This window comes from Wyeomyia smithii, chromosome 1, assembly GCF_029784165.1.
Source record: "Wyeomyia smithii strain HCP4-BCI-WySm-NY-G18 chromosome 1, ASM2978416v1, whole genome shotgun sequence".
Lineage (NCBI taxonomy): Eukaryota > Metazoa > Arthropoda > Insecta > Diptera > Culicidae > Wyeomyia > Wyeomyia smithii.
In genome coordinates, this window is record NC_073694.1 from 151,872,419 (window position 1) to 151,886,639 (window position 14,221).

Genomic DNA, 14,221 nt, shown 5'->3' on the forward strand with positions numbered 1-14,221 from the left:
TACTGAATATTCGATTCGCAAGTGGAAATAACACTACTATTAGTTACCGTTTTGACTCAAACTTAGAACAGTCTCAAACTTCGAACACTTCGGAATAAAAATGAAAAAAGAAAAAAAATATACCTAGAGTAATCAAAAGTATGGTTATTATATACCATTTCGTTCCTAGGAATATTCTTTACCCAGTGATGTATAGCTCTTCACTGTAGGACCACTTCCAGGGAACCAGCAGGCGTTGAAAAAAGTGACAGTCAGTGTTAAGACAGTTTGGCTATCTATCTCTTAGTGATAACATTGAAGCAAAGATAACTAGCACAAGATACCTAACTTCCATATTTTTCATACATTTTGTACACGACCGACTCCCGAAGCTTAGTGCTGCTGATGACTTCAATACTCATAAAATTGTCACTATGAGCAAAACCGATTTATCGTGCATAGTTCGTCATCGATCGTTGAGCTGTTCAGGATTGTATATGAAAAAGGTGTAGCAGTTTGGTCAGATATTGCCATATTTTCTGCACTTCAAAGTACGAAAGAAAAGTGTGAAGTTGACTGTCAGGGTGGGGGTTTATATTGAGGGGTTAAATTTATTTTCAGGTCTCATTCTACCAAAACTAAAAGTTTGATATGTCGCAAACCAGTTTTCAGAACCATTGTGCATATGGTCAAGTTCACCGGGGCACCCGATTTTTACTTCATTAACCTAGGCAAGAGTGGAAAACTTGGCTGTAGAGCGTGCTCATAGCGGTTATCAGGAAGGTCTGATGGTACGCTTAATTTTAAATGATGCGCCGATAATTCTTGATTCTTCCGGAAAGTTTCATGTTTGAGAACTAAACATTCTTACACGTTATTATCATTTTTCGGATGGCAGCACCGTAAAGTCCACATGCATACTGAAAAAATTGTTTCGCCTTTCAGCAGTCATGTTTTGGCCTTGTCGTCAGTTGATTTTGACGTTAAGTATACATCATATTACTTACTTACTTTACTTTACTTTTATTTTGTTGGCTAGAGAACTGTTAACCGGTCTAGGGCCAAACGAATCAGAGATGTCCAGCTTCTTCTGTCTTGGGCAGCCGCTCTCCAGTCTCCTCGTACACCAGCAGATCGTGCATCTTATTCCACCGCGCACAACCACCGCGTGCGTGGCCTACCACGGGGTCGACGGCCTATTCCTGGTTCTCTACTGAAGATAGTTTTGGCGGCTCGCTCGTCAGGCATCCTGGCTACATGTCCAGCACACTGAAGCCTGCCCCGCTGTTTTACCTTCACTATATCAGCATGTTTGTATACCTGGTGCAGCTCGTGGTTCATGCGTCTGCGCCACACTCCATCTTCTAGTTAACCGGCAAGTATCGATCGCAGAATTTTACGCTCAAAAACACCGAGCACTCTTCGATCAGCTTCCTTCAGCGTCCATGCTTCATGTCCGTAAAGGGCCACCGGGAGTATCAGCGTCCTATACAGCGCTAGTTTTGTACGAGTTTGCGAACTACGGGACCTTAGCTGGTTACGCAGTCCGTAGAAAGCCCTGTTCGCAGCTGCAACTCGTTGTTTTACTTCACGGCTCATATCGTTGGCACATGTCACAAGCGTACCAAGATAAACGAATTCGTCAACCACTTCAAATCGTTCCCCATCTATCTCCACCTCAGCACCAATACCACGGGGACTCCCACGCTCTCTGCCAGCTACCATGTACTTCGTTTTGGCAGAGTTAATGACTAGTCCCAATCTCGCTGCTTCTCTCTTAAAAGGTACGAAGGCCTCCTCCACGGCCTTACGGTTGATACCGATGATATCAATGTCGTCCGCAAAGCCAAGAAGCATGTGAGATTTTGTGATGATCGTACCGTTTCTTTCCACATTTGCTCCCCTCAAAAGCGATGTTAAACAGTAAGTTGGAGAGCGCATTCCCCTGCCTCAGTTCATCCAACAAACGCGGCTGATGTCTCGCCAGCTATCCGCACGCACGATTTTGATCCCTCCAGTGTCATACGACTCAGCTCAATTAGTTTCGTCCACAAACAGATGGTTAGGCGGTAAGCTGGTGAGTCCACAAACAGATGGTGAGTCGGTAAGTTGTACTCCCGGAACTTATCGAGGATCTGTCGCACGGTGAAAATTTGATCCAACGTGGAACGCCCCTGTCGAAAACCAACCTGGTATTCGCCAACAAATGATTCCGTTAACGGTCTCAATCTGAAGAACAGGATACGGGAGAGCACATTATATGCGGAGTTGAGCAACGTTATGCCTCGTTAGTTGCCACAATCCAAGCGATGACCCTTCTTATAGATAGGGCATATGAGGCCTTCCAACCAGTCGGTCGTACATCATATTAACAGTGTATAAATTAGTTCGACTTTTGCTCACGCGCAGCGACAATCATGTCCGATGAATTCTGCAAGAGTCAGAGATCTTGTTCTAGTCATCTTTGATTGAAGTGTTCGGAATTTGAATCAAAGCCTAGTTTTGAATTCTCGGTAATTTAATAAACAAAATATGTTTGAATCTTTATAAATAGCACTTAATTGCAACAAAAATAGAATAACCAACATGTTAAACCTTTAAGATCGAGGAGAAAATTCATTTTTCGTTGATTTTTTAGTGCAAGAAGTTACATCATAGCTTAAGTATTCTAAGCTGGATGCAGCACGGTGTCAAAATTTCGATTATTATCGAATTTTCATGTACCTCTGATTTTTTTTTTCGCAGAAATGTTGCCAACTGGATAAGTAGCAAGGATCGGGAAGATAAAAAATATTTCATCGGCGATTTTTTGAAAAATTTGGATTTTAATTTTTTTGCGCAAATCTACAAAAAAATCCCACTAACTTCACTAATGTCAGTCATATTAAAATAGGCAGCAACCAGTGCATTTGAGGGTAGTGCAGCGTCATTAAATTTCAAAAATTTAACAATTAAGTCAGTCATTTTACCACAGACAAACAGACGTATAACTCCATACAAAATTCTAAAAAAATGTGGTTCCGATTAATTTGTGCGACACTTACTGGACATATCCCACAAATGATAAACTTTCAGCCTTTCTGCTGTTTCTGGCAGCCCGGCACGCGACTGTCTACTGAGTTCAAAGGTAAAAGGGATGATGTGCACCTCCGCTGCGGCGGGAATATTCCGCGTAATTGAAACTCATTTGAATTGACCGTTATTTTGATCCATGAATATAAATTTCAAGGTACCTCTGTTTGTCTGTAATTTAACCATAGGAAATCACAGCAACCAATGCATTTGAGGATAGTGCAATGTCACTTCATTTCAAATATTTTACGAATAAACCATGAAGCTTGGCCACGAGAAGTGTAGGAATTTGGTTTGCGCCTTGTGCTTCAAAAAAAAACAAATCTACGAAGAGAATGGGCGTGGAAGAAGATGCTCTTTTCTCACTTTCTACCTATGAATAAGGAAAATGATAGAAAAGTATCCTAGAGTTTTGTGCGGAAGTTGTTATCTGGGGGTGTACTGAAAGTCCAAAGTTAAGTGGAATGTGATCTAATTATTGTCAAATTACTTATTGCTGAAGCACCTCTTCGAACACACTTAGATTTTATTGCCGAGAACTCAACAGCTGATAAATTCAGCGAACTGTTTTACAAATTTTCGGTAGAATTTTCATAAACTACTGCAGACTAGATGTCATTACTTGCTGGTTCACGGTAAATCGATATCTTTGCTGAATTTCATCGAAATATATTACTGATATTTGTTAAAAAGTTCGCCGAGCTCGATCAGCTATTGGGAAGTTTGCCGAGATGAATTAAGTGTGAACAAGGTCTGAAGCATCGAGATGTGCACGTCCACGACTACAATAAAGATACTTAAATATAAATAACTTTGAATTTTTTAAAGGAAAAACGTTTTTAATGAATTTATTTACCTAATCCGACCAAGATTGAATATTAAGGAAATTTTCTCTACGAAAGCATAGAGACAAACTTGTTCTCTGAATTCCCGTACGTTTTTCCTGCATTCCCACAAAAATTGTTACATCCTAATTTTTTTTTTAAAAAATAAATTCAATTTTTCAAAAAATCGCCGATGAAATATTTTTTAACTTTCCGATCCTTGATTCTTATCCAGTTGGCAACATTTCTGCGAAAAAAAATTAGAGGTACATGAAAATTCGATAATAATCGAAATTTGGACTCCGTGTGCAGTACGGTATCAAAAACCTGTAGCAAATAAACTTTTTTCACGCGGTTTTCTATGCGGATTTCGGAATTTACGCGTAGGGCAGATTTTGGAATTCACGCGGTTTTTTTACGTGCTACTTATCCCCCGCGAGAAAACGTCTTATGTGTATTTGAAAGTTTCCAAATATTAACAGATTTGGAAAGAGTATTAAATTTTCTTAAATACTGCTACCAACGATTAACATTTACAAGGCTACGACGTGCCACAAAAGAGGCTCAAATAAATTGGAAATTTGATTCGGCTCTCTCGAAGTTTATCAAATAATGTTGTGTGATTGATTAAAGGATATATAATCAACAGTCAACTTTATGATTTGGCTGCAAATAAGTAAAACTTTGAGAATTTTTGTGATATCGAAATTCAAAATGACGACTCTTGTCCACCCATGCACGCAAGTGATTGTAACATAACTGTGTGATTGATCAAAGGATATAAAATCAACAGTCAACTTTATGATTTGGCTGCAAATAAGTAAAACTTTGAGAATTTTTTTGATATCGAAATTCAAAATGACGACTCTTGTCCACCCATGCACGCAAGTGATTGCAACATAACTTCAGACGTGTAGCCTATAGGTTATAACTCAACTGGAATGAATATAAATGAAAGATTATTCAAATTATTGACACTATGAAAAAAAAATAGTTTTAGACGAAAATGTTCTTTTGCACAAGTATTTTTAACACGTAGCTTTCATTAAAAAAAAGAAAAAAAAACATTTGAAGAAATGCTTATGATGAATGATAAATTTCTTCTTCTACCTTTTATGACGATGTATATATTCATAAGAAATTGTTCATAATTTGGTTGCTGCTTTGTCCTCCTCTTGAATATTCCCGCAGTTTATGGCTTATCCATCGAATACATTAGGGGCTATCCACATACCACGTGGGCAGAATTTTAACGATTATTACCCCCCCAGTGGACAAATGCCCATATAAATTCTTTTTTTTTGTAAGGACCGTGGACATTACACAAGCACCCCCCCACCCCCCCCCGAAGCTGTCCACGTGGTATGTGGATGGCCCCTTAACAAACTGCACACTGGATGTTGAAGACTCATATCTTTTTGCATTTCACGGCATTTCATTTGACATGCTGGTTCATTTGTTTCTGCGTTGTAGCGTATACAATTTCGTTCTAGATAAATTTCATTTTGGCTGTGATAAATGAAATCGAATAATTTTTCAATGTTTTCTCTTTGATATTACGAAAATTGGCAATTACGACGAATTAGCGATCTATCCTATTAGGCAACGATATTTATAATATTTTAAAAATACCAACTAAAAGTTGTGTCATAACTTGAATATTATTTTTGTACATTAGAAAATTAACATATTTCTGTGAGCAATTTCTCTGTATCTCTAAAAGTTAGCAACACAAACTATCATTTGTTTGTAAATTACCTCTTATAGTCTGTCTTAGCAGAAACTGGATAACGCAATAAAGAAAACAGTGGTTAGTTTTCAAAAGCAGAAAAAAGTCCAAACTTTTTTTTTTGATCGACCGTAACACCACTGGTAAGGCGACATTTATAAATTACGTAACGCTCATAGGGGATACCCTTGAGCGTTACGATTTGTTACACAGGGGACGGGGAGAGGTAAGTTCAGCGTTACGTAACAAAAAATCTCCGAAGAGACTTTCAAAAAAACGAGTATTTTTATCAAGCGAATTCTTCTATAGCGTTACGTTTCGTTGCATATGGGGGGTGGGGTCCTTGGGGTTTTTGCGTTACGTAATTTATGGATGTCGCCCAACCACAGGTTTTACCCTTGAGCTTAAACTGAAAAAATGGAAGATTATAGCTTTTCAACCATTCCTGTGAATTTTGGTGCCCCTAGCAAAGATTTTTTTTTTCAGAGAAGTAATTGAGTTCTCCCGTAAAAGCAATCACTCTGCGGCCCTTTGATGCACTTCTGCATTTACTGGGGGCATAAAATATCACAGGAATGGTTCAAAAGCTAGAATTTTTCTAAGGACATCCTGTTTTAGCTTTAGAGCACCATTTCCTTTAACTTTTTTCGACTAATGTAATCATTATTTTCAATTTTATTAAACTGGATGAGTTTCTTAATGAAAACATATTTTTGTTCAAGATTCAAGCTAGCAAAGTGAAGCTAAAATGTATGAATTACTGGTGGGAGTTTTAGCAGTAACCAGTTCAAGCGTGATCCTTTTCAGTTTTGAGATTTAGGTGTGATAGTCGTAAATTAAATCAGTTTAAAATCAATTTGAAAAGTCAGGAAAGTTGTTTTGAAACATCAGAGAATATCAGCGAATTACGAATTAAGTCGCCACCCTGGATATCACGGAAAGGTTGTATCCATCGGGTCCTGACGGTGTCGTGCATGGTGTAGTCGTTGGTTCCAAATCCGGGGTCTAAACGTTTGACCATTCAGTTGGATGTAGGTGGAAAGGAATGGGACTAAATTGGGGTACGGATGGATGTCGGAAAAACGTATATAAGGGACATGTAGGGAAGGTTAAGACACCACGAATAGGAACAGCTGGCTGTCTACGGTGAACAGGACATGACCAAACAACGTGCTCTATGTCGTGATAACCTTCACCACAGGCACAAATACCACTTTCCCCGATCCCAACACGACGGAGATGCGCGTCAAATCTGTAGTGATTGGACGTAAGCCGACACGTCACGCAAATGAAATCTCGACCCACATCCAAACCTTTGAAATACGGGTTTGTTGATACCTTGGGGATAATGGAATGAACCACATTCCCAGTTTCTCTCAGACAGAGTAACAAGTTGCCCTTTTTCCTTATCTTTGAATGATCCATTATGTAATGCAGCCGTTCTCAGTCTTTTTTTGACCGCGTACTCCTTGGCAACACTTCCCAAATCAATTCCCTTCCAATCAATTCCCTTCCAATCCCCCCTGGCTTGGTTTGTCTTCGCAGAGAAGGTGAGAGTAGTGGTAGATCGCATTATGTAGTCTAGTTCAGGTTTCAAATTGAACTATGGTTATGCTTGAAACGGCAGTACATCCATGTTTTAAGAGCAAGATTGAAAAACAAACTAAACAATATAACGAAAAATTGCTTCGTCCGCCATTGCCAATTTTTATTTCGCGTACCCCCTAAAGGCTGTGAGTTATATTCCTTGCACTTCACAAGCACGAATCATATCTCACTCGTTTTGTTCACGTTTAGACATACGACCTTATCACAAAGTAGTCGAGATATGTAGGAATCGAAATACGTATCTGCAGACGAGAAAATTATCATTTCCTTTTGAAATCGGTAGTGCAGTTTAATGGAAACTTTCTTTCAATACATGAAAAATATGTTGTTAGGTATATATTTCTTGTTTCGTTGTCCCGCGACGATACGTGTTGAGCAGAGATGCCAGATGTTTTTGAAAAATGTCTGCAACTGCTCGAAAAACCGAAAAAATCTGCTTGAAATCTGAAAAAAATCTATCCGTGATTCGAAAAAATTTAGCTTATGCAGGCAAAAATCTGCACATATTTTGAAACAATCTGCGTAAATATGAGGAGATCCTGACAACAATCTGCGGAAACTATTGAAAGTCTGCAAATATCTGCGAATCAATAAAAATCTGCACACAAACTCTAGAAATCTGCGTTTTGCAGACAAATCTGCACATCTGGTTTCCCTGGTGTTGAGTTTTTGTGGAACGATTGCTACATCTTATAGAGTCTACTTTTCACATGTAAATATATTTCCGTCAATTATAAGTGTATCATATGCGAACATCCCAAAATTAATGCCAAAAAACAAGAACATTCTTCGTGGAATCCTCGAACCGCAGGAATTTGATTCATACTATTTTAATATCAAGAGTAAAGTAATAAGTTAACAAGTTCTAGTATCCGATGTAGACACTCATTGTCACGTTATTCAATTTTGAAGCAATTAACACAGAAACTAATTGATACATATGCTCTTGTTTCCACACTTATTGCAGGATTCGTTAAGAAAAAAGCAGCAACCGCCAGTTAGCAGCACGCCAGTAACTTCCAATGCGCCACCACCTCAATCGGCCGCCTCTCCTGCTTCCTCCACCAACATTGGCACCGTTATCACATCGCAGAGCTTTGCCAGCACAGCAGCCGCTGCAGCGGCTTCAGTGTCCGCGGTAGCAAATGTCACCTCAGTCTCATCGCTCACAGTAACAAACACCGCACAACCCACAGTCCAAAGTGCGCTCTTTAGTTCCGAAAATAAGGATGTAAGTACTAAAGTTCCTCAACCTAAGTTCTACCTCGGCCTTAAAAAGTTGCCTATGCTAAAACATCTTCAGATCCAAATATCTTAAATACCAATATAGTTCACTTACGTGAAATTATGAAGACAAATTGAAAATGACAGAAGCGTTAGTCACCTTTTCGACCGCTAGGTGCGCCACTTCTGATTTTGTTCTACACGACATGCGAAATAGAGTAACTTTTGACAATAATATTACCCTAATGGGTACACTGAAAAAAATGCTCATTTTATTGTGAAGTGGACTCGGCCGAATATTTTATAATAGTTAACTTCGTCAATGTATGAGGCAATCCATGGGTGGTGTTCCACGGTTTGTACGTTTGTCGACCTCCGGCAATATTTTGAGTTGTAAAATGGCGACTTCTGGTGACTGGAGAACTGCCGAAAATGACCCAAAAACAACCAAATATGGGTGTTTCTTTAACCAGAAGGATGCTCAGAGGCCAGAAATTATTTCCAAATGCCGTTTTGAAATCCAATATGGCGACTTCCGGTTCCTAAACAACAGTGGCAAAAGACCAAATAACACTCATTATGGGTATTTCCGGGATTGTTATGATGCACTAAAGCTACAAATCGACCTCAGACAACATTATGAATTGTAAAATGATGACTTCCGGTGAATGGGAAACTGCCGATTAAACGATGATTGCATCATATTCGTTTCATTTCCATCACTGCTTGGGATTAGTTTACATTTACACGTCGTGGCCTGATTATTTGAATATTTCTTCTTCGTGCCTCGATAAGCTACATCTATTATATTATCAATATTTAACACCCGGAATGGCGTTAGTTTTACATACAAACAATATACGCACGAGATCTACAACATATTTTTTTCTGTGAAAGTATGAAATTGAGTCAACTAAATCTAAAATTGAGTAAACTCAGTTTCGTGTGTGAGAATGTCACACGCTCACAGAAATTCAACAACAATGCACAGTGGTACAGTAAGGCAATGCAGGCGGACATGAGTTTTTCGATGCGATTTTGTGTTTTAGAGTAAAATTTTTTTTCTAGAACTTGTTTCTTATATTTAGTCTATTTTTTTTTGTGCAAATGAAAATTAGGGTGTTCCTGAAATCGACCAAATAAAAAAACTAACTTTTTTATTTGCAGAAATAAATGTATACATTCATCGGCACAGTCGTTGATCAACTAATTTTAAGCAACTTTCGGTATTTCTTCACAATATTTATACAATATTTGTTCTTTCAAATGATACCAAAAAATATCATTTATGTTTGCCCTAAACGGAGACATTAATATTTTAAAAGGGCCTATTTTTAAAATAGAAAAAGTGAAAACTCTTCATCTGTACAATATATCGACAATGTTTTTTCGTCAAAATTGGCGTATTTTTGATTAAAGTTACCGAAGAAAACTTTGTTTTTAAATTTGAATTGAAAAAATAGAGCGAAAAGACTGTTTTTGGAGGCCAAATTTAATGTCTTCCAAAAAGTTACTTAGAATTAGTTGATCTACAAGTTTGCCAAAGAATGTTTACAATTATTTATGCAAATAAAAACAAGCTAGTTTGTTTTTATTTCGTTGATTTTAGTACCACCCTAATTTTCATTTGCACATAAATAGAGGACTATGTATAAAAAACAACTTTATACAAAAACTATGGCTTTAAACCGCAAACCAAAATCGCAACGAAAAGCTTATGTCCGCCTAAAATGCCTTACTGTACCACTGTGCAATGAGTTTAGTTACCTTTTTCACCACAAGAGGGGGTGTTCCCTGTCTGTCTTCACGGTAATATATGGAAAATTCGAGAGTGAACTATATTGTTATTTTAAGATATTTGTCAGATCGCAATAGACTGTCTAGTTATTTGTATATCACTTTAATAATTTATGACATGAGTGGAAGTTGTCGATTAGGGCGATATCGATTTGGGGGAAGATAAAGACGCTGGTCCTAGTGAAACAATTGCAAAAAAAAATCTAATGAAGTCATAAAAATGTCACACACCAAAGAATTTAAATGAGATATGAAACTTAGATTCTATGTAACATTGGACGTGAAAAGCATCAGTAAACTTTCACATTTTACTTTTGCAGAAAATCGATGACGATAGTGGAGCAAGCTGCAGTGGCGCATCTAGTAATCACTCTGATGCCAGCGACGATAAAGACGGTGATAAAGACGGCAAGAAGAAGAAGAATCGATGTGTGACTTGCCGCAAAAAAGTAGGACTGACTGGTAAGATTATCGTTTTTTTACGATTTCGAGTTAAATTAACTTTGAGTTTTATTTCGCCAAAACAGGTTTTGAGTGCCGTTGCGGTGGTCTTTTCTGCGCGATACATCGATACAGTGATAAGCACGAGTGCTCGTTCGACTATCGAGAGCTCGGGGCGGCGGAAATTAGACGTAACAATCCGGTCGTGGTCGGAGAAAAGATCCAGAAAATTTGAACACTCGTGCCATATATTATCTGTCTAATATACATCTAATTCAATTTAATCTTAATGAGATATAAATAATAATAAAAAGGAGAGAAAAGCAAGGTAAACAGCTAAATCAGACCCACACAGCAAAACATGCAGAACCCTTATACATATTACTACAATAATGAAAAGTTAATACAAGCAAACAATTAATGCTAGTTATTCTATATTTCATAAATTTAGTGTAATTGGATATGCTGAAAAAAGAGATACATGTGCGTATATCATTTCAATGCATGAAATTCACACCCAAGGAAAACGCTATTGGAATAATGCACACACAAATGTACAAACCAACCGCGTTATAACCGCGTATGTTCATGCATCTGTGGGTGTATTCCATTGAAAATGTGTATAAGGAAACTATTTGCTGCAATGTACTAGTTTTGTATTTTCAACTTTTTGTATAGATCCCTCCACTTCCCCTCATTCTTATGTATAAAGTAAACCTCCTCATCCTTCTACTTCTAATTTATCCTGTTTTTTGCAAGCTACAAAAGGTTAGGATAAAAATACAAAACGCTATCACCTACTACTACTACTACCTAGAGATAAAGCAGAAAAGCGAAAGAAGAAAAATCAATGTAGCGAATATGTACTTTTTGATTAGGCGTGGTAGAGATTAGGTATTTGCTATAGTGTTGGAGCGACAAAACTTCTCCAGTCGCGAAAGAAATACAGAAACAAGCGTGTGCATGGTATGTACTAATAGGTCTATTATAGCTAGGATTCCGGCGAAAGGGGCAGAAAGAAGTTTAATCCAGTCATAGAGAACAGCAAGACAAACGTCTGAAGAAAACTAACTACGAAAAGTAACTAATTGTGTTTCTGGAGGCAGAACACATACTGAAAAAGTATATTTTAGTAACAAAACAAACATAAAAAATAAAAAAAAAGTATAAATAAAAATGCAAAAACCACTGGCTGATTTGGGTGAAACAAGGAGTTTTCACGTGTATAAAAGAAAGAGAAGAATGATATTTTTCATTTATATTAATTTCACTTTTATTAGTACATCTAGTACAACAAGGTGTTTTAAGAATATTGCAGAAACTTATAAACAATACTGTGTAATCGCAGCAATATTTCGTAATATGGTTTGAAGATTGTATTTCAACCTTCTGAATATTTGTTATTCAGCAACTGCAAGATATATAGCGAAAAAATGTTCTCGTACACGATGCAATCATCACACCTTTCCACGCTGATTCTAACCTGCTCGATTAGAACGAGGGTGCCACCGCGTTTGAGAGGGCAGTGGATTAATCATTTTATTATTATTAGTAGCGTCCACTTGTCAGATAATTTAGCAAAACGAAGGCAAACGAACGGCTGGAAAAGTGGAAAATTTCTAGTCTTTGCGGTATAAACCATATTCACTTTGAGCCTTTCTGTTTAGTCTAATGAACAAAACTGACGTCGGATTGTATGTCGGACGATCGAGCTGGTGACTCTTGTTTTCATTAATCCTAATCATTATTCCAAAACGTACAAAAATAACGTACTGTCAATTTTATTGTTCTTTTTTAGATCAAAATTACGAATATGCAGAAAGTGGTTTCGATAACTATTGATAGAAGTGTCCGCAAAACATTAACACATCAAATGAACTAAATTATTTAACGCCTAACGTTTTACTTCGAGGAGTGCCTAGAGAAAACAAGAAAAAAATGAGATTTTAGTGCAATTATTTTACCTTTTTTTATTCTCACATTTGTTGTTTTTCTCTTACAACTCCTGTTAGCGTCAGCCCTTTCAGTCAATGCATTGTTCGCTCATATGAATTCCACTGCAACCCTCAACGTTCCAATGGCAAAAACCCTCGAACGCTTCGGAGAATTATCTAAAGCCAATTCTCATTGTACAAATTCAGCAGCAAAAAAGCTAATCTAACGTCGATCCTATCGCAAAAAGTTGTTTAGTGCTTTAGTTATCTAGAGTGGCGAACAAATCGCATGGTTCTAGGAAAGTATGCGTGATGTTTTTTTCCCTTTATTCTGTTTACCTATTTCATGTTTTTTTGTTTTTGTATTCTTTTTGTAATAGTGCAGTTTGAGGCCTGTTCGTACTTTTCGGTTACTGTTGGTATGCCTTTTGTTTGCATAATTTTTACTGTCTCCTAGGTTAACACTGGAGAGTTTTTTGTATAGTTGATTGCCAATTGATTTTGCTTTACTAGTGACAAACAGAAGGGGGAATGTCTCATATACACCCTATATGTTATAAATTGAAACACCCACGCACATTTTCACTGCGGTGGCACTTTTACAACAGCAAAAAAATAATACTTTATAAAATTGAATGAAAAAATAATCAAAAAACACGTTTTCTCTTGTTTGTTTTTAGTTAGCTTTAAATTTCTGGATGTGGAGTTTATTCTAATTATTGATATATTATCACCAAGAAGAACGCTTTAATAGAGCGAAATATACTGAATTCAATTTGTAATCTTATTACATTCAAACACAAGACATAAAAACAACACTTCGCTATTAAAAATATATTTGCTAGAAAAAGATATGTGTATAAAAGTGGCAAAATGTGAAAACTGCAAATATAATCCCAGCTCTTAACAACTGCAACCTGTAGAGACTTAGCGACAGATGGCAGGTAAAATGCTAAACTGACATGTAGTAGTCTTTTGCGTTTTGTTCTGAATGAAAATAAAGTACGTATCGAAACAGAAAATGTGACAGCAGTTGAACCGAAAGAAACAAAACTCAATAATTAACTTTAAAATACAGTCCATTAACTTGTTTGTCCTTTTTCTCAATGATAACTGTTTATTGGGCTACAATCCATACAGCGATCGAGTTCTGTGATTGGACAGCCATTAGCCAACGAGGAACATTTTGCTGGTCACAGTGATTGTAACTGAAACAGCAGACGCCGAGAGACAAGAGAACACGAAAAAGGGAAGTGAAGAAAAACACAAAAATACAAAAGCAGATTATATAGCTATAACTTTCGTTCAATTACACGATAATTGTTTTTAAATCAATTGAATTAATTCAAGCGAAAAATATACCCATACAATATAAAATATTGTAACTTTTTTTCCTGTATTTACTGAAACATATTCGAAATCTTTTCGACTCTTTACAACTAACGTAACACTCTAGTGTGCGTTTAACCAGAATCAAACACAATACAGTTGATATTTTGAAGCACGTAATAGTCACCTTAATTTTGAATTAGCACCAAGGTCGCCACAATTCGCAGAATCGTGTATTTTTTTAACTTCGTATTGCTAGAGTCGTATCAGAAAGGGCAAAAGAC

At 37.1% G+C, this 14,221-nt stretch overlaps 1 protein-coding gene across 5 annotated transcripts in view; it reads left to right on the forward strand.

The window, feature by feature from the left end:
- LOC129729689 (AN1-type zinc finger protein 6) overlaps nucleotides 1–13,993 on the forward strand; it is a 43,913-nt gene extending 29,920 nt beyond the window's left edge. For all 5 annotated transcript variants that reach the window (XM_055688481.1, XM_055688570.1, XM_055688729.1 and 2 more), the window contains 3 exons: nucleotides 8,180–8,443; nucleotides 10,554–10,695; nucleotides 10,761–13,993. In XM_055688481.1, the coding sequence (XP_055544456.1) occupies nucleotides 8,180–8,443; nucleotides 10,554–10,695; nucleotides 10,761–10,909 (555 nt within the window). In that variant the 3' untranslated portion in view covers nucleotides 10,910–13,993. The remainder of the gene's footprint in view (nucleotides 1–8,179; nucleotides 8,444–10,553; nucleotides 10,696–10,760) is intronic.
- The last annotated feature ends 228 nt before the right edge of the window (nucleotides 13,994–14,221 follow it).